We start from the raw sequence: 22,047 nt of genomic DNA, 5'->3' as shown, positions 1-22,047 counted from the left end.
GGTTCTTTAACTGGGTGAGGGAGGAAATGGCACTGAATGTATTCTGGGTGTGTATGAGTAGTTTTTTTTTTTTGGGGGGGGGGGGGGGAAGGGGAACCCTTACTGTGCACATTGTACCCACAGCTATGACTAACTCGAGGTTTGAGGGAGACAGGGCATCCATCTTACACCTTGGCAGCTGTTCAATATGCCATTCTTTCACACTGCTGCTGGTGGCGCCACTGCCTTCAGAGCTGAAGGTGGAAGTCCCTTATATTTAAATGGCTCTGTTTGAATCAGTGCCTTACTGTTTTTAATATTTAGTGGGGCGGGGGGGTTTAATTGGTATATGTACTTGTGTGGGGGACTACAACAGACACAAAGCAGGGTGGGAGAGGAGGGGTGTGATCACCATTGATGTGGGGTAAAGGCTGCCCATCCCTGCCTCGTACCTGTTCAGAATGTGGCTAAACTGAAACCTTTGAAAACTAAGAAATACAGAGGGCAAATCCACACAATCCCCTCTCATTAACTTTAGACGGTGCCCCCCCCTCTTTGAGGGCTCAAATTATTTTAGGGGAGGGAGACTGTGATCAAAAGCATCCCTGTATTCACACCCTACACATCACTGTAATAATCTTTGTACAAACTATGCCTCGTGAGGTATCATTTGAAAATTTAGTAACTCGCTGGTCAAATTATCATGGGGAAATGTATGTAGCAACATTATATGTAAAGTTGTGAATTCCCCATCTGATATTAGCACATGTTCCAAAACGAACCAGCTCTGCCTAGGCAAAAGTTGTTAAACAAGCCTGTTCTAAGTAAAGAAGTGTGAGTTTACCTCAGTTTACATATAAGATGTAAACAGGGTCTTCAAGACAGTAGGGGAAGATGATGGCAGGAAACAGAACAATTTGGATTTCAGCAAACAAGTAGGGGAAGAAAGCATCGCGCCTCCTTCATCACCAGACTCCATGTCTCCTCCTTTACTGATGGAATGAACTTTACTTTGAAGAGTGACCCTCAGAAGAATCCACTTCAAAAGGTAAAAGAATGGGGTAGAGACACCCAAGCTAAATCTTTCACCTAAGACAACAAAGGCACAAGCACCTTTGCAAGATCCTAACCAAGAAAAGGATCAGTCTACTATTGCTGGCAGACTGGGGGTGGGAAAGGCCACCTTAAAACAAAGCCTTCAACCAAAGTTTGCTAGCTTAAGTTTTAGACACGTGGTTTCATTTTTATTTGCTTGTAACAATTTCTCATTTTATTTCATACTTGAATTCACTTACAATCTTATCTTTTGCTAATAAAATAGTTTTATTTTTAATCCAAACCAATCCAGTGCTGTTTGGTAACTTCAGTTAAATTAACAAATTGTTGAATATTGACTCTTTACAAGAGCAATAAACCATAATGTCTGCTGTCCAGGAGAGGGCTGGACATTGCAGAACACATTTTTGGGGAAATCCAGGACTGGGAGTGCATTGGGGTCACCTGCAGGTTGTAACCAAGTCTGGTGGAAGCCAGAGTGTGACTGGAGTGTTGCTGACAGGTTGCTGGGGTCAGAGCTGTTGGACCAGCTACAGCCATGCCCAGATACTCAAGGTGTGACCTACATGCTGGTAGTGGCCCAGGTTGGGTGTGGCAGCGGCAAGACATTTTGAGGCAACCAGGCCTACAGGGAGGTGGTGACAACCCCTCACTGGCCTGGATTGCACCCCAGAATGTGACAGAGGGAGTGTCAGGGGAAGGGGCTCTAGGTTCTGACTCATCCCTGCTCCTACAGCTCCAGAAGTGTCCCTGGTGGGACAGCTCCCTCCCTGCCCCTTAGCACTCTTCTCCATTTTGAGGACTGTCACTTATTTGCATAAGGGATCACCACCAAAGGGGCTACTTCTCTGATGGAGCAGAACCATAAGGAGAGAAGGAGGAACCATCCTGACCAGGGTGATGTTTAAAAAAAAATTGATTTTTTTTTTAAAATGGATTATTTAAATTTTAGATTAAAAAATAAACCTATTTAAAATGAAATCTGAATTGAATGCTAATTATGGTAAAGCCTAAACTTATGATAATCTCTTAAAACATTTTAAATAACTATGCTGAATCCATGGTGGACCCTCTACCTAAAACTTTGAGTTAAAGGCTGTTTTGCTATATCAAGGAGGATATTTCCCCCCGATTCTAAACTTTTTTGAGATCAAGCTTCATAAATATGGCACAAATAGGTCATGTACGGTATTAAGGGCTTGATCCTATGGAGGACCCCAGGCGAAGTACTACTGGGTGCAAGACCCAGGCAAAGTCATCACAGGCATTGGGACCTGGCCTCTGACTCCAGGAGACACCATTTTGTATCATCTCATCAGGATCATACAGGGAGCCCACTGGGTGGTCTCAAACTCCTATTTTATAGCTTCTTTCCCTGAGTGCTGATTGGCTCAGTTCTCCAATTATGACTCCATCTACCATGGAAACTTACTCTACAGCCCATGGGAAAACACTGATCTGCTCAGAAACTACCAGCCCTGGCTTCTAGATGGCTCTGGGCACTTGTCTACTTGCACCTGTACATGGACAGAGATACAAAGAAATCCATTTCTCAACTGCCCCCCCCGTCTCTAAGCCAGTGGTTCTCTACCCACAGCCCAATCAGCACACAGCTGTGGCCAATGTGACATCCTCAGGGCCACGGGTGAATCGGAATCACCATTTTGAGTCCCAAGTATAAGCAAAAAAACCACTGTAAAATTAAGTCACATGGTCTTTATATTTTTAAGGGACACAAACGCCACGCTCAAACTCCAGCTTTACACCACACCCTGAGCCTTGCTGAAGCACAGTTCACTTCAAGGCAATCGAATTAGGTACGATTTTAGCACTTCGCTGACTTTCTTTTGCCCCGGTTAAGCAGTACGCTAGTCTCAACTTTAACTATAGTGGTGCTTTGCCCACAGTGTTACAGATGTGTACATGGGTAACTGGAGAAAGGGCTTCCTACTCCATTTTTGCAGCAGATTATATGAATCACTAAGCAAAAGTCAGATTGCCTTTTTGGGTGAACCAATGGCAGGTAGGAGGAATAGTTTCCAGGAATGAAGAAACAGGCAACAAGAGTCTGCCAACAGCAAAATGTTTGACTGTTTATTAAAATAGTCTAGATACAGATTTTAAAATATTTTATATACATTCTATGATTTTATTCACTTAAAAATCTTGGAAGTTTGAAAACTACGTTGCTTTGTTCACATCATCTTCTTTTCCATTCGATACTGACTTGTTAGCTACCGTATGACTGATCACACGTTCTGGGCTACAGCCAAAGATTGAGTTTTTAATATGAGGTTTTTTGTTTTCGTTTTTTTTAAAAATGTTGACATTTCAAACAGATCTGAAGTAGTTCAGATCTTTGACTTACCTTTAATGCATTCCTTTGACCTTCTTTACTCACCATTTATAACAGCAGTTCCCCTTTCAAGGCAGGTAAAGCAAATGCTTCAACAAATAAATTAAGATTTTAGCTTGTTGCATTGCAACTATTTCAATACTATCCCAAACTGTCTCTGTTGAAATGCTATTTTCTAATTTACTGATGAAACAATCCTCAGTGAATTTGAAGAGATCTATCTATACTCCCAAAGCAATGATGAAGGAGAATTCTCCCCTCCCCCAGGTAGTAGAAATGCACCATTATTGCAAAAGACTGCTGCATTTGGACCATAGCTTTTTCCACTGAGACCAACATAGCGTCCGTACTCAGAAGTGAAGGACCTAAACTCAAGTAACTCTTGCAGGTCAGGGAGGAAGCCCTTTATTTGTCTGCAGATTTTCAAAAGACTTTTTATTCCAACTATTGCCTCTGTCAACATAGAAACTTGTCATTATGGACCCTATCACATCTGTTTTCAACATCAAAAGATCTGTCATGACATTCCTGTGGATTTTGCATGAAACACAATCACACACATTTCCCTATAGTCATTACACTTGGTCTGTAGTCAAGCATCAAAACAAAACAACAAAATACTATCTTATGGTCTTATACATCAGTCTAATATTTTTATATTGCTTGTTCATAGGAATTCATTTTATGAAATTAGTGGCTGTGCATGTGAAATAGCTAATTTTCAATATGTAAGTTATTTAGCTTTTTTTTAAAATTTGAAAAGAGAAGTGAAGTTCAAACTAAGGTCCATGGTACTGAGCCTGCAGCCACTTCTTAGGTGGAGCACCCTTCTGGTTGCTGTACAGATTAGCAGCAGAATTAGGCTCCAATGCCTGCAAGATTTCTTTTAAGTCATTTATTGTATTCAAGCAGGACATTGTCTGTCTATACCTATATACTTATTATATCCTGAGGTGTGTGTGCATCCATACATGATTTATTTATATTATATATAGGGCCTAGTTTCAGACACTATTTTGTTTTCCATGTCCAAATTATCAAAAAGGCTGAGTTCAGTTTTGTACAAATATTTATTCTAAAACATTTTAAAGCAAATTTTAATCTTAGAATTAAAATAGCCAAATGATGATCACCTCTGAAATGGTTCCCGCAGGGTTTCAAATAAATTTTGCTTTAAACTACAATCCCTTCTGAAAAATTGTCATCTTGTTCCTCTTTATTCCTGGGCTGAGAAGAAGACTCAGTTAAGAGTCTTGCATCAAATTCCTTCTCTGTCATACGATTAGAAATGTGCATATGTTACCTTCATACAACCAATCATGGCATCTTAATGAACACGAATATGACTTTGGCTCATGAAAATAGGTTACATACAAATAAAATAAATCTAGCCGGTTGTCATAGATACAACTCTACATTCTTGAATAAAGTCTATTTCCATCATATTTATTAGTCTTTTTTTAGAACACCTAGTTCTAAATTTGGATAGCAAAACTGATATATTTAAAAAAGTGCTTTGGTGTAAATCAACAAGTCTATAACAAGTAAGCCTGAGGGAGAAATAAAACTGACAAAAATGTACACAAACTGCTATAGTACATATTGTTCCAGATGAATGGCATAATAATAATAGAAGCTACAGCGTTAGGCCTAAGGTCTGTACTCTAACTGAAGTAAGAGTGTCTACACAAGGGAGTTGCCCCAATTTAACTAAATCAGTAATTCCCTTGTGTAGACAAGACTTCATGTGACCAACCTGACTACCTCAACAATTGCTCCTCCTTGGCCTTTTGGTTAACATCAGGCATAGTATCCATTTAATATTTTGTCCTATCTATAACCTACCTTTGCAGTGGGTGGCCTGAAAAATTCCAGCTGATGTTTTCCCATCTCTAAATTGTACAAGTAACCAGTCTTTTCTCAAACATTACTATTTCAGTGCTACACATTTCCGCTACTCTGCAGTAAGTCACTGAACTTCAAAATTAGAATTGGTAATTTATTCTTCCCCCAATGATGAAAGGTCCTTTATAAGGTAGAAAAGTTTACAACCACTTTTAAAGACATTTGACCTAAGGTTTTAATATCTGATCAATGAATGACAACTCAATCCAATAAACCACAAAGCTTGTCTAGCAGCTCTAAAGTCTATTTTTGAACATCTGCCAATTGCCACTGAAGCAAAAATAAGTAACCTTGTCCTCATTGTCTCCTTTCTGCACCTAATTCGGGCTTGAACTAACGTTCGGGAGATCTGGAGTCTGCTGGCCTTTAAGAGGTAGGGTTCTACGTCATTTGGAGAGGCAATTTTTCAGAGCTGGAAGGAAATCTGGGAACAGGAAAATGGATTATACACAATTAGAAGCTCCAGAAATGTTTCAGCAAAATAACTGTACCACAAAAAGGCACATTGGAATAGTGCGGAGTACACACACAAAAAGGAGCCTCATTTTATATCACTTAACAGATAATGGCCATTAGCAAAAAGTTCAAAGCCACTCAAATCATACAAGGGTTAAACGTCTTTCCTATGCATAGTTTAGACTGCTCTGCAATGAAAAAATGGACACAGGGCAGATCTAAACAAATCTTCATCTGCTTTTTAATTTGGAAATTAAAGTGATGTGCTTTATTGCTGGGGAAATCTTCACAAAGCTTTGCAAGGGCTCCATCACCGCCACTCCAATACAAAAAAATCAGGCAATCACAAGCCTTAGCAGAGGAACTACACAACTTGACATTCTCTGTGTCAAGGGCTTCACAAAGTTTCTATTTGTTATGACTGTAACTTAATATAAAGCCCAGTACCAGGAGTTAGGAGACAAGTTCTAACCCCAACTCACTGTGTCACTCTGGCTAAGCCCCTTAGCATTTCTGCATGGTACAATTGGAATGTTATTTCTACTCTTTTAAGGCTTTTTATTATACTGTAAAGTGTATTGTGCTCCCTTGATGACAGATGCTACTTACCCTTATTGTCAAAACACTTCAAATTGTCATAAAACATGGGGCAGAAATTATCCACAATATTCAGATGAAGGAAAGGCAGAAAGCAAGCTTCCCCACCCCACCTATGCCAATGTATCTGCATAGTTACTACTAGCCCACCACTTGTGTTTGGGAGTGTATACTCCCACTGACATGCAAGGTATTTATGCCCAAAACCCATTAGCACTGATCAGAATATTCCCTCTAATCCCCACAGATATCAGTGGGAGGAACCTGGATCTCCCCCTCTCTCACACCCCCCCCCCCCATTTGATCCTGGGAGTCATGATAAGCAAGTGTTTTAAGATCACTAGGATCACTTTCAATATTCATTTTATTGTTGCAGTTAGGATGGCCAAACCATAGCTAAAGATGGAGACAGTCATAGCAATTGAAAACGAATGCAGCAATAAATTGGTCGTTTCATTCCCAAAGAACTTGCTTGCTCAGTGAAGTTTCACAAAAATTTGCAACAAGGGAGAAGATCACCATCACATTTGTGCTGCTACTGATGAAGCATATTTTCTCTTGAGTACAACATAAAGCTATTTGAACTCTGGAACAGATTTGTATCATCACCTAGGAAACCAGGTCATAGACCAAGACCCCATTCTAATATACAAACACAGAACAAAAAGATGGCGACTTGTGGTGATATTAGGAGGAAGGGCCTTGAAGGGGAAATTAAAAAAAAAAAAAAAAAAGGAACTGCATGTTTATCTTATATCACCACCAGCAATGGACAATTCAGCCTCTTTTCTCCTTAACGGTCTTAAATATCTATGGGTAGAAAGTTAATCTTCTATATTGCAATGCAAGTTTTTCATTGCCATTTTATCTTGTAAATCCAAAATGAAATACTGGAATTAATCAATTTGACTTTAAAAACCGGGCAACTGTTGCCTTGTGATCAGAGCGAGAACAGACAAGTCTTTATTTTTATTCAGTGTTCTGTATAAAGAGTAAATTACAACAGGCAATGTGAACTCTCTGAAGTGCACATCTTAAAGGCTGCTTAATATACTGATCACATGTTAACTTAACTCAACTGCAACAGACTATGACCAATCCCATGTCACTTGTATTCTCTCTCCACCATTAAACACTGGGAAAATTCAGTGTTTATGAAAGTGAGAGTGCTAACATTGGCAAGAGTAAAGCCACCCACACTTGGCACTATTAAACAGCATGGTGGCCCTGTCTAACACGAACGGCCAAACTTATTTCAAATGTTTACACAATTTGGTGCACATACAAATTCTCAGAAACAGAAGTAGTTTTATGTCATTATATCCAATAAAGAATGGCCTTATTTCATTTTAAACTGTTCACACATGCGTAACAGGTATATGTCCAGCACTGTTTTGCAGCAGAGCTGAAAAAAAAAATGAAAAACCTTTAGTATTTATAGTCACTGCTAAATACATTTAAAAGACAAGTACATATGAGGCCACATAGCACATTAAAATAGTTTCTTTTCAGCTCAAAAGCACAGCGGCCAGCAAACAATACTTTGATCTTTGAATAGAAGCGGTCATATAATGACCTTGCTGCCTGAAACCCTAGTAGACTATAAGCCTCAAATTTAGCCAGAATTCTCATTCTTCGGTGTCTAAAATGCATGTCAGAGATGCTGAACACCTGCAGGTTCCACTGAATTTCCAGCCAGCAGCAAGTGGGAGTGTTGATAGAGAGCACTGACTTCTCATGTGGAAGTGTGGCCTATGAGGCTACAGCAAGTCAAAGTGCGATCGCCGCTTTTTTGTGTCTTTAGGCTAAACCAAGTAGTGCAGGTGTGTGGTATTCTGCAAGCCTCTTCTGAGGGCCAATGCATCTTACCCTGGAAGCACTCTAATAGTCCCCAGGACTCTGAGCAGATGGCCAGTTGTTTATAAGAGCAGTGCGCACTGCAACTACTTCACTAGTGACAAGAACAGAAATCACTGCTCCTTTATTCTTATTCTATATAAAATGTAAACCTTGCTGAAGGGAAAATGAAAATAGCTTTAAGCCATGACAAAGATTTGTTCTGAAGGAACAGCAATCTTTACAATGGAACTGAAAGTTCACCTGTGAACAAAGTAGACTTAAATCATCATGCCATATGGGCTTCAGGCAGCCTTGCAGACAGCCAATACAACATTTGAATTTTGTCCTAGCTTTATACAGGGCCACTTCTTATTAGTCATTCTAATGAAAGTGGTCTGCAAAACAGGAACAATATTTTTTCTCCCTAAGGAAATACTACCGGCTTTTTACCCTATCTGCTTCATTTTCAGGTCCCAGAAGCTTGTTGCTCGACAACTACTATCAGCAACACAACCTGGAGTACATGCAAAGGTCTTCAGTCCTGTGGGTCCAATGGTTTATCATTAGACTTAACAGTCAGGGAAAACAACGTATTTGGCTATGACATCCAAGAAGTTCTCTCCCTTTTCAAAAGCTGCATATTTCATCTGTTAATAACTTTGGTAGAAGATTCTGGCAGGGCATGTCAGAGAAAAAGTAGTACCCACGGGTAAGTACCTTATGGCATCTTCCCACAACCAAATTAGATGCCTGTATTATAAATCATTTGAGAATGGGAGTCTAAAAACAGCTATTTTATTTGACGTTCTCCCAGCACTCATCCACATAATGCTGCACACCACTTCATGTACAGCTAGCTGATTCTAGAAGTGCAGCATCAATAACTGTAATTAAGCAGTTAATAGAGTCTTTGCTATTATAGAATTTAAGCTCTATGAAGTCTGTTGACCCAGTAATCAGTTTCAATGTGAAACTTGCTTAAAAGCCTCGTTTCAAGCTTGAAAAATTGATTGGCATCAATCATAAAATCCACATTCAGACCCAGAGGTAAAGTACTTAAACTCCATAGTCTGTATAAATGCTTGTGAGAATAAAACATTTCTTTCCCCAACTTTTCTTTATTTCACTAGCAAGACTGTTACTTTGCTGTTTTTATTGCAGAAGCCAACATAGCTGCCTTGGCGTACGGATCAGTGTACCGGGATCATAAGACATCAGCAGGAATCTGTGCATCCATTAGTGCTCTTGTAGAGCATTACGCAGACTACATTGTGTGTGATCACATCACACAAAAGTGATAGCTTTTAACTTTACAACTAGCCATTTTTCAAGCGTAAATAAATGTAGATGTGGGAGGGATACTGAGGCTGAAGCTATCCCTATAATCAATCATAAAATAGGTTAGAAAATGCTTGGAAGGGTCAGTCCTAAGCATATGTACTGCATTTATTAAGGGACATGGATATACAAATCAACGTCACTGGGCAAAAGGTATTGGGTCAAATGACAGTAATCTCTTCTCTTTGAAAGTAACAGGTGCAGACACCATATCCACAAAAAAAGGCTTATCATCCTTGTTTAATTTTCCTTAAAATAGTTTATGCCCTTTTCCATGAGGCCAACACTTGTATTTATCTATCAATCTTAATAGTTTCTACCAGGATCAATGGTATTCAGGTTATAAGATGAACTTTCATGCTCAATCCTTTGAATTAGTACAGTCATAAGCCAATTTGTATTGTGATTCTGTCCATTTCCCTCCATAAACATTGAGTGAACTTTTCTGTTCTGACCCAGCTTTTTTAAATATGAACAAGCTCTGGTCATAGCATGGCAGCATGATGAGCAAGCAAGAGGACAAGTTACTGAAGAGAAGCTCATCAATAGCAAATATTGGAACTACTCAATGGAGGGAGACATTTACCCAAAGCGAACGGATATGCCAGGGCACTTCCACCATAAGATTTAGAACACTTGGGACAGAAACTAGAAGAGACACCTGAACCTAAATGGATTCTTATGTCTGTTTTCAGGACATGTTTAAAAAGAGCATGAAAATAAACCTTTATGTCAGTTAACACCCACTAATATTAGAGAGAGATAACTTCACAGTTTTAGTTCTTGACATAAATGGACTAAAAGAGGCAAATTTACATCTATCAGAACAGCAGATGGACCAACTTTATGTACAGGCTGTCTTTAAAAGGTGTATTATATCGGACATGTTATTCAAGGTATTGCTCTATACTCTGATATGCAAAGAGGCAGACAACTTCTGTGACAATGTCGGGGTAGCAAGGCTCAAAATGCTCGACTGGCACAGGAGTAGTCTGGATAAAGAGTTAAGATTCATGGTGGAGAGCACAAATACATAGTTTGGGTGGAAGGAATTCTATTACAGCAAAAGCTTTTCAATTAAGGTGATTCTGGAAATCAAGCTATTTGCACAGTTGTATTATCAGTTGTATTCCTAATTGACAGATGCCATTATAACCTTCAACACATTCCATGGTGTGGAATGTGCAATTGCAAAGGGAACACAAGTAATTAATGAAGATTTACCTCTTGGTGCCAGGAACTGGAATATCCCAATGCTAAGCACCTGTGTAAAACATGTTTAGTGTCTGATCCAGGAACAAAAAATGTTACTATCCACTGTTTGGAAAAATGTACTCCTTCACAGAGCCAACTATTTTAAACTGATAAGTGAGTGCACTACAAGAGTCTAATCCAATGGTATTAACATTTGTTTAAATCAGCACAAGTGTGTATTTGGGTTTTTTGGGTAGAAAATAGTTTAGATAAAGCAAGCCAGCTAAACAACAAAAGTTTCATATCCAAAGGTTTCCAATATTTTTTGCCTGTCCTATACAGATTTTAAAAAAATAGGGCATTACCATTTGTTTTCTATCTATCTGGTTAAGAAACTACAAATATTTTAAAGCTGCTCTAAGAATAAAACATTAAATAAAATGAGCAACCTGTTTCTAGTCTCCTAACAAATGCTGCAGACAAAAGAAAAAACCTAAGAAATCTTTTTTTATTAGTCGTTCTCTCAAGTCCTTTCATATTTGGAAAGTGGTAATGTTCCTGTTCACAGGGATTAAATTAACCTAGAAGGAATTTCTACAGGGCGTAGCAGGTCTTCTTACAATCACCCTCTGAAAAACATTTATTTGTCAGCGAGTAATCAGAGACCAAAGGGTGAAGAAATGGAGCAAAAATTTAGAGCAAAAGGTAAGGTTTTTTTGGTTTGTATCCCATGCAGACCACAGATGTCTCCTATTTAAGGGATTTGTTCGGACTTAAATGAGTCAAATATTCTCCTCCCAGGCCTAGATGGTGTCCTTTGTTTTCCTCTTCAGAACAAGAATAGCAGCTAATGGAACAGTGTGTAAATACATCAGATGGTGATGTATTTATATAAACATACTGCACTGCCAAAATTCCATAGTCCAAATGAAATTTAAATAGACTGTATTAGAAATAGATGATGCTCCCTTTCTCACCTCCCAGTCCTGTAGAACAGAAAGAATTAGAATTGCCCCAGTCTAGAGATACTTTCCCAAAGAATAATATTAAGTAGGATAAACAATGTTTACCAATAAAAGTATCTAGTTTTGTTGAAAGGAGAAAGGAATAAAGGTAAAAGGGTGAGTGAAAGGTGTAATATAATTTTTAAAAACTTTTTAGACCAATCATCTGCACATCACTGCTGGATCAATATGCAGGTACTTGACCAAAAACCAATGTGCTTTGACTATTTTTCAAGTATTTGATATCAACTTTGTATAAAGATTCTGCATACACAACAAACTACCAAAGATAGATGAAAAATGACTGTTTTTCCAAGTCTGAAATTAAGTATTAAAAACTAAATTAAAGTATTCCAGAATAGTATTCCACATGGTACTAACAATTTGCCAAATTAAATTCTATGTATCCCAACTGACCATGGGTTGATAAAAATCGGCTAAGTAGGTATTAAAGGAAACAGAAATAGTGTGCAATATTTAAAAACCAGTTCGTAGTTTGGAGAAAACGTCTAAAATCCCGAATTAAAAAACACAAATGAAGTGAAAGCTTTAACTGGTACACACTGTTCACACCTATATTTCAAGTTTGGAAACGCATATTTTCAAGCAGCAATACAAAAAAGTATCCATGAAGAATGCATAATCTCTGAAAAAATTATGAAAACATCCCTGCTACCATTACATTTCTAAATACAAAACTGACTACCATATTGTTGCTTCTGTGTAGCGAGAGAAGTTCATTTTCAAAACAGATAAAATTCAGTCTTTAGGTGTGAATGGTATGAATGACAGTCTCATTTTTTAAATTTCTTAGTTGTTTAGGATCCTTAAGCATGCAAGCCTCGTAGAGGAGGGCCCAGCGAGGGGGCAGAGGTGGCTTATGACATCCAGTTTAGGACAGAGCTGGGAAAGCCTCTGGGTCATCTACATCAGGAGCAGAAGCACTTGACTGAAAGAAAAACATATTACAGAAATTAACTGGAGAACCACAAAGTTTTTAATCTTTACACTTTGTCTTTTTTAATGTTATGCATAATGATACACTTGTGTCTAGCAATTTGGAAGCTTAAAGTTAAGAAAATGGCTAAAATGCCAAACAATGGGTTTTCAAAGTAGTATATAAAACAGTCAGAATAAAATTACTGAAATTTCCTATGATTTTTTTCCACAATAAATCACACTGAGAATTATTCTAAGTACTGTCAGATCTCTCACACTAACATTTTACTGCCGCTAATCCACTATTCAGTTATCCATTTTGGACATCACTATAGGTATAGTACATCTCTCTTATACCTTTTGACAAACACATGGCACTATGAAGTGTGTGTGTGTGTTTACATATGGCTGATCCCATTCTATTAGAAGTACAGCCTTAGACATGAACGAAGTGACAACCTGTGATGTGGCCATATAGTGACACAAATTCTAAGTCTTGTCATGACATAAAGGGATGGGTGACAACAGTGTTGTTGACTGTATAGTTTTTATTCATAGATGAAAATGTAAATATTTTGTCACTTTGAAATCTGTAACTATTTATGCCAACACAGAGATATACAATAGAACTGGGGAAAAATAAGTTTCCTGGGAATTCACAGAATTTAAATAAGACTAGTTTTTCAGGAATAGAATTCTGTTAAACCCAAGTCTGAGTTCAAGTGGAAACCTGTGCTAACATATACTAGAGGTGAAATACACCAAGCAACAATTGGCAAGCTAAAGCTGAACTAAAGAGTCCCTTAAGCACATCTTCAACCATCTTTTATGAAGGTTGCTATGCTGCACCTGAATAAAGATGTAATGATTACATTAGGAATGAAGAGGCTTCAACCTCAACCCAATGTTCCAAAAATCCAAACTGCAATTGCAAGCAAGAAGGAATTTCAAACGAACAGAAAGGGCAGAAATGCCAAAATCCAAATATAAGACTGAGGCAAGAAAGCAGTCCCCTATTTTTTTATATATGTACACATACACACACACACCCCTCCATCGCTGGGAGTATGGACATCAGTGGGGCAAGGATCTGCTATGCCAGGTCTCTAGCCCCCCCGTTTTTCCATTCCATCAAAACTAAAAAGATAAGCCATAAAAGCCAATCCATGCAGAAACCAATTGTCTCCACAATAGACTAGCCTAATTCAAAGGTAAAATAAACAAAACACTATCATTGTAAATCACCAACCTGATTGGGTGTGTGGATCACGTCAAACTCCTTCACCAACTGGAAGGAAACACACAAAGTCAACACAAAATAGCTGCAAGATCTGAAAGCCTTCAAGAATGCCATCACAAAAACAGTCCAAGAAATTAGATGTCATACTGGAGTACCAAGTTAGAACAAGAAATACCTGGATTTGGGGCGTGATTCTAAGGAAAGAAAACCCAATTCAACAGCATTTGTAGAAGCATTTCCCAACTACTAAATCTAAACATCCAAGATGAGCTAATGCAGAAGAGAAAAAAAACCCAGATTTCTGTGAGTGGTGCAAGTGAGCAAGGTATTTTGAATAAGAAGTGACTACAAGCTGGCCTACATTTGAAAAACTGCACCAGTGCTGCAACTAAATAAATTTAAAGGTGCAAACCTCTAGCATAGATACACTTAAATTGGTTAAATGACCAACTAAACTTGCTCATATTGTATCTATAGCAGGGATGATTTGCTTTAGGGTTATACTGGTACAGTTCTTCTAATGCAGACAAGCCCTAGGTGTTTTCGCTTTCTAGTGAGAGAGAAATGTTGCAGAAACCAGGAAAATAGAAACTACTAAAGCAGTAATGACGGAAGTCTACCGAGGACAAGAAAAGGTAGAGGGAATTAAGAAGTATTTTAAGTGAAAACATGAAGACCTGGTTTCTACAGTCTGCTAACTTTGCATACTTTTCTAGAGGAAAATTTACATCTTCTGGAATATGTCTCAGTCAATGGAAAAAATGCAACCATAAACTGTGAGTTGTGTGTCAGGGATAATATAGACAATTAGAGATGACAAAGCATTCCTAGGCACCGTGTAACCTATAATGAAACTTGAAAGAATCCCTGTAGAGAGATACTAACCTTTGAGAGTCAATTTTGCCAATAATGAAAACATTGCCAAGTTGCATCCTTAAGTTCTAGTAGAAAACTAGTTTACCTGAAACTTACAGGGATACATGCTAATTGTGCAGTTTAAGTACCTCAAAAGTGCTGATTATGTGTTTCCTAGCTGTGACAGGCTCTTTCTCCGCTCCAACAGGAGGAGGAAGGATGGACTACTAAAACAATGATCTCTATAAAAAGAATACACATATATCACAGATTCCTAGGCCAGAATGGACCACTGATCATCTAGTCTGGCCTCCCGTACAACACAGGCCACAGAACTTCCCAAAAATAATTCCTAGAAAATATCTTTTAGAAAAACACCCAATCTTGATTTAAAAATTGTCAGTGATGGAAAATTCACCACACCCCTTGGTAAACTGCTGCAGTGGTTAACTACTCATGTTAAAAATAATGGCTTATCTAAAAATGGCAGAGATTTCCGGAAAAGCTTTATCAGCTATTAACCCAATTTGCTGGGAAAGAGACTGTTAAAAAGAAAAGAATTTGTGGATCTAAGCAGATTACTTACCTTGTCAGTTCTGCTTCCACGCCCGGGCCTTCCACCACGCCCCCGGCCACCTCTACCACCTCTGCCACCACGTCCGGGGCGACCAAGGTCTCCAAAATTGATCTCCAGCTGGGACGTAATATCATTTGCTGGTTTACGGAAGTGATGATCCATTACAGAGTCTTCAGCATGAGCCTAAAATTAAAACGAAAGCATCCACCACACCACTTAAAAAAATTCCGATTTAAGGCCCTGCTCTTACAATCACTTAGCTTTAAGCAAGTACATAAGTATGCTAGGTTCAGAGTCTAAGATCAAGAAACCAGCAGGTTCTTCTCCTTATGAGAGATAGATCAACTTTGTTTGAATAATACAGAAATTCCACTGACATACAAGCTGGCATACAGCAAAGGAAACATTTACCAAAAGAACTTTAAATGGAACACACTGGGCTATTCCTAGATCTTTCCTGTATTCCATTAAAGGAACAAGAGCTGATTTAGCTTTTCTGAAAACAGAACTGAAAGAATTTACTTAGCATCCATATCTTTCTCACTAAGAACAATAAAAAGGCAATCCTGAATCTCATTTTCTATTGTTCTCTCCTCTTCCAGGACCCCTGCTAGTTCTATATTTCAATTGTTATTCACTGAATGTCGATAACCTTTGCATATTTAACATGACTGCTTTTTAACTTTCTCTATTTGCATATCCCTCTGTCCTATCTAAAGCCAAGAAAAAAAGTTTTATAGTACTTCACCCACCATACCATTGCCCCAAATGGCCAATGGATTAGATGTACGCACGATATACTACAACCATGATGGCAGCAAACATACCATGCTTAAAAAAAGAACAAATTGGTATCATGAGCTATAGTGAAAATTACACAAGAGCCCTAACTTTGTGCCATATTAGTGCATACTTAAAAAAATCTTCTGGAGCTAGTTGGCCCCCAAGGTATTCAGCATTTATTGTGTTGAGGAATCCTAAGTACCAGTACCAAAATGTATATTGGCAAGTCAGTAAGGCTGGGTGTGTTATTAACAAACACATACATAATACAATTAATCATTAAAAAACAAAATCAGTGGGAAGTCTAGAAAACTATATCAACATTACAAAGCAATTTACATGCATCTTTTTTGAGCTGGCTTCCTGAAATGTACTTACTGAAACTGAAAACTTAATAGCCTACCAGAAGAATTAGTTTTATCAAAAGAGTTAGCTTATTCAAAAACAGATTTTATCAGAATAAAGAGCCATAAATAGCAATTGTCAGTTAACATTAAATAATTTAATTTCAAAGAGAACATAATCCCCCCTTTTTTGCTGAAGTTAAAATAAATGTTTGTTGACTTCAGACCGATTATTTTCTACTGTGATTTTGGGAGGGGGGAGAGGAGGAGAGGAGAAGGAGGAGATGATTCAACTATTGCAATAAATACACATTATGGCTTGAACAACCAGAGGCTGCAAAACACATCAGAAAATGAATATTTTTAGTAAACTGGGGTAGCACATAAAAGCCCCACTGTGAGAATCATGGAAGGCCTCACTGTGCTAGGCTCTATACAAACATATATAAAGATACTGTCCCTGCTCAAAAGAACTTACGATCTAATTTAAGACAAACTAACAAGAGAGTAAAAAAACAGGAGGGAAATGAGGGCAATAGTAATAAGAACATATGATTACACCGGCACATTTTATGCATGGCTTGATGTTTCCACCTCATTTTGAAAGCTATTCTAAGTATGAACGAACAAACAGCAATTCTCTCTGGCACTATCTCGCCATTATCAGCTGATGATTTCCTGTAGGCATCATGGCAGAAGTGGGTCTTGAGGTGGGTTGTGAAAAATAACTTTATGGACTATCTCAGGGAGGTGGCTTCTGTGTATAAGGCGTAGTATGAAAAAAGTAAGAGGGACTTATGAAAGAAGTAGACAAGCAGACACTTAGGAAGCAAAGGGTTGTAATTTTGTGGGGAGCAAACATTCTAGTTATGAAACGGTCAAACGTGATACACAGCAAGGCACCAGGCATGGACAGAGATAGATAGATAGATAGATAGATATATATACACACACACACACCATATATTATATGCTCTATTGTTATTAATTTCCTTGCATATAAATGTTTTCATATAATGATTAGCTGATTAAGGAGGTCACATCAAAACATACCGTATATACTTGTTCATAAGCTGAATATTTTTGGTAAAATATGATGCATCAAAGAGCGGGGATCGGCTTATAAATGGGTTGACACCAAATTTTGATTATTTTAAACTCTATGGAATCACTGAATTGAATATCTAATTTTTTTTTTTTTTTTTTAAACCGGAAGCGTCTGCAGGCATGGAGCCCCTCAGCTCCCATTGGCTTGGAATGGCAAACCATGGACACTGGGAGCTGAAGGGCTCCGTGCCTGTGAATGCTCCAGGTAAACAAAATGTCCAGGCCCGCTAGCGGCTTACCCTAACGGGCCAGGAGCCAAAGTTTGCCAACCCCTGAAATATAGGGTCGGCTTATGAAAGGGACATACTATTGCTATTTTTACGTAACCATCTTGGGGGGTCGGCTTATAAACGAACGGGCTAATGAATGAGCATATACGATAAATATCACTAATTACAGCTATAAAGGATTGGTACCTCATTTGACTCCAGCGGACTCCCCGGCATTTCTGTCATCCCCTTTGTCTGATGCAAGTTGTGTGTCCACACCAAAGGTATAAAAACAAAAGGAAGAAATGAGACTCCATTACATACAGAAATACCAGGCACTAAGATTAAGTGAACCGGCTGAATACATACGCTACTGAGTACATGAAACAATAAAAGGCTACACAAGTACCCACAAAGAGAAAAAGACTGCGTACAATTGCAGATTCATGGAGTGACGTATCTTGATTCAACAGTGGTCAAATTTAAAATACCACAACTGCAAACCCAGTGAGGAAACAAAGATGCAAATTCACATCTCAGGTTCTCAGTGAGTGGTACAGTATAAGAACCTAAGATGGTATATTAAAATATTGCTCATCCGGTAAAAAACTATCTACACATAGTTTGGATTTGTGTGTCACTGTTCCAACTGTAAGGCTGCTATAAGAAATCTTGTGTTTTTCACAAAGGGTCATTAAAAAAAAAAAAAAAAAAAAAAGAACCAGAAAAAGTTTACAAAGAGGACTTACAGTTTTCTGAATTTTCAAAAATCTCAGGTATTTTCCAACAAACAATTTAAAGCTTTTTCAGGTACCTCCCATCACACTCTCTCTCTATGAAAATGAGGACAGGCAAGAAAGCTTGGAAGCATAGCAAACAATCTGTACAGCAAACATGTATGATATGGACTGATTTGCCAGCAAGTCTTTCACCACTAAAATTATTTAAACCTGAAACGTTAAATCCTTTTTACAATGCCATTTACATTTTGATTTTTCAGCCATGTCAACAGAATTTGTGTATTTGACTCAGTAAAACAAATCTGAAGGGAAACATTTGAGGTTTGTTTTATGTCACACAATCCAATTTAATGCGTACGTGGAAAGGGTTTTATTGGATTTGGATCAGGATTCCCAAAATTCAACAGATCTCATCTTAAATCTAACAATGAGAGACACTTTTGAGTGAATGTTACTAGACAACCACCGGTTTTTTACTGTTTCATGGAAAATCTGAAAAGGATAAAACAGCTAGATAAATGCTTGGCTGCAACTCCTTGAAACAGCAAACAAGAAAATTGAGGTTGGTATGGGGGGCAATTCTTTCATGACTTTAAGGCAGATGGCGAGCACTGGACACTTAAGTCCTCTATCCTTAGAGACTCAGGGTGGCACTTGCCCACCAATTATCTCAAAATGTATTTGAAGGGTTGAAAATTGTTCCATCACCAAGCCCATTCAATGCCTGATTACTCTGTTGAGACTATCAATTGAGGCACACTGTGATCATCTGTATCGTCCACAACAGTCCAGAAGGACCTGGACTGAAACTTCAAACTTATATACAAGCCAAACCACTATTGCATGGCAACTTTTGATTGCTATCGATGAGAGCAAAGTTTGCATCAGTGGCCTAAATATGAATTATTCCATATCACATCATCAGATTTCATGCTTTCATGGTTGATCAGGTGGTATGAAAGAAGGAGGAATGGAAATAGCTAGAAATATCGATTTCCAGATTCTGTTTGACAACTTTTGGATTATTGTACTCCTCAATCTGTTGGGAGAGAGCTCATGCAACTGCTATTCTGGGACTTACGTTATGAAAAGCTCCCTTTCCATATTTAGCTAATAAAAACGTATCTCCTTCTTTGAATCAATGACAAATCAATACGGATGGGGAGAGGCGTTTGTTGAGCTGAAATACTGAGAGTCTTTATATAAATTTTTAAAAATTAAAAATTGCAACTCCAGAAAAAAAGAGTTACTAATTAAAAGATATGGTATGTATATACCTTTGCATGTGCTCAACAGTATTGCCGCAGTATTTTATCCTTATTTTATTTTTAGAGGAGACAATAAAATTCAAGTCTCCTTGGCCAGATACCAAACTGATCTGGTTTAGAGAAAAAGGTTCCAGACTGTCTGCATGACTTCAAGAGCTGCTAAACTTCCAAAGCAATATCAGATTGCCTTAACACACAAACATATAGGTAAATAAAAAAATCAATTATTTAACAGCAATTAGAAAATTCTCTCTCTCTCTGAAAGAATTATATGGTCTATATACCCTGGAAGTCAGTTTTTCCTAGTATAATCTCATCATTCTCCACTTCGCCTTTCTAGCAAGAGCTGGATCTTATAGAAACAAATTAACCCAGGAAATTATTTTTTTTATTTGTGTTACTGTAGCATCTAGGAGCCCTAGTGATGGATCAGAACCTCGCTGTGCTGGGCAGTATATAAACACAGAACACAAACACTGCCCCAGCTTACAACTTACTTTCCCCATAAAATACGGACTCCCAAGGATGTCATTCCAAAAGGCTTTTCAGAAGAGTGAATTCGTTTATTTCCATACTGCAAGGCAAAATTTAAACTAAAAAATAAAAACCTGTCTTTTCTACTGATGCCCATGCACATTCAAGTGTTTTTATTGACAAATTTTAAATATTCTTTAGTTTAAGTAAAATGGCAACTACTGAGTCTGTAACAGCACACAGATCTAAGCACTTATATAGCCACAATCACAGTATTATCCAAGTACTGCCTAGTCTCAGAATGTACTCTTCAACAAGAGGCTAGTATTAGTACCCTCATTTTATAGACGACGAACTGCGGCTAGAGTGCTCATCTATCCATACATGTAGTTTAAATTCTATGAAAAATAAATTGTGTATGTATACTTAACAAAAGCGACAGATGTAAAAAGCTGAGAGCATCAATTTATCCAATTGGAAAAACTAAGGAGAGTAATCACAATTTACTGGCTTAGTGGGAGTCAGTGCAAACTATGGAACAAAGTTCTAGATCCTTGGCTTGTCACAGACCATGTCACTCATCCTTTTTTGAAGTTAATATTTAAAACAAAGACCAACTAAAAAGCCCCTTAACGACTGTTTGCAAAGCTGTTTTAAACCACTGGCCAGCCTGCATTTGAAAACGATGCAGTTTAAGTTTCAGGAGAGGAAGCAAATTCAAAGGAATTTGCATCTGTGAAGCTTCTAACGCCAGTGTGCGAGGTCCGATAATCTGCTAGATATTGTGGGGATTGGATACTGTGATTCTTCACAAACACAGGATTGCCCTGCTTCTGGTTCATAAAACAGTTACTAGAATGAACATTACAGAAAAATAGCAAGTACTCCATGGTTTCTTTAATTTAATATTCTTTACAAGTGCTCTAGGTAGCACTGCAAAACATCAGGATACTGACATTATGAAATTAGATGTTACAGACAGGGCCTGTATGTTCAGACACATTTGTACAGGGCCTACTAGAATGAGCTCATATCCTGACTGAGACCTTTGGGCATGACAGTAACAATAAAAAATTACTGAATGTATTATCAGATACTTGATCAAATGCCTTTCAAAGTTTAAGCTATAATTTGTTTAAATGCACGTACATGTTGATAAGGTAAGGTTTTATTTTAAATGCTCAAAAAGAACTTCCTTATGAACCTATCAAAACTGCAGTACCTCTCCAGAGTTTTACTTTTGTAGATAAAAATATAATACCCACTAAGCTAAAAAGAGACAGCCCAGTAGCCGAAACTGACTGCACTAAACAGTTTTATTTATGCTGCTTAAAAATTTTAGTAGCAAAGCACCCTATTCCTGCTTTTAAACAGCAATTTTATTGCCATAATCTTCACGTCAAGAAATAAAATCTGCAAGTCAAACAGTAAATATATTTTAACAGCATGAGATCTAGGCACTTTGGAACACCATTAAGTTTTACTTTACCTCCTCACTCTTTGACTTATGGAGAACAAATCCTTTTTTCCATTGCCCATCGGCACCCTCATTTGGTTTACGGATGTTGAATTCAACTTTTGCACGATCCTTATTCTGAATAGCTTTCCATTCATCCAGGGTCATTTCTTTTGGGCCTTCTTCCTTAACCTCTTCCACCTCATTCTCTCTGAATGAAATTCATTTTTATTATGATTACTTAATTTCTATTCATTAATATTTTAAATAACTATGCATAGCAAATCCAAAAACAGTGCATCAGTATCAGAATATAGGGGAATTCATTGTG

At 37.9% G+C, this 22,047-nt stretch overlaps 1 protein-coding gene across 2 annotated transcripts in view; it reads right to left on the bottom strand.

Moving 5' to 3' along the window:
• Nucleotides 1-9,616: 9,616 nt before the first annotated feature.
• The window catches only part of SERBP1 (SERPINE1 mRNA binding protein 1), a 29,714-nt gene continuing 17,283 nt past the window's right edge, over nt 9,617-22,047 (bottom strand). For both annotated transcript variants that reach the window (XM_054036590.1, XM_054036591.1), the window contains exons 6-10: nt 21,750-21,927; nt 17,986-18,033; nt 15,345-15,518; nt 13,913-13,951; nt 9,617-12,673 (exon numbers count right to left, since the gene is read on the bottom strand). In XM_054036590.1, the coding sequence (XP_053892565.1) occupies nt 12,617-12,673; nt 13,913-13,951; nt 15,345-15,518; nt 17,986-18,033; nt 21,750-21,927 (496 nt within the window). In that variant the 3' untranslated portion in view covers nt 9,617-12,616. The remainder of the gene's footprint in view (nt 12,674-13,912; nt 13,952-15,344; nt 15,519-17,985; nt 18,034-21,749; nt 21,928-22,047) is intronic.

The sequence above is a fragment of the Malaclemys terrapin genome, chromosome 8 (assembly GCF_027887155.1).
Source record: "Malaclemys terrapin pileata isolate rMalTer1 chromosome 8, rMalTer1.hap1, whole genome shotgun sequence".
Taxonomy (NCBI): domain Eukaryota; kingdom Metazoa; phylum Chordata; order Testudines; family Emydidae; genus Malaclemys; species Malaclemys terrapin.
This window is presented reverse-complemented; position numbering and strand designations above follow the sequence as displayed.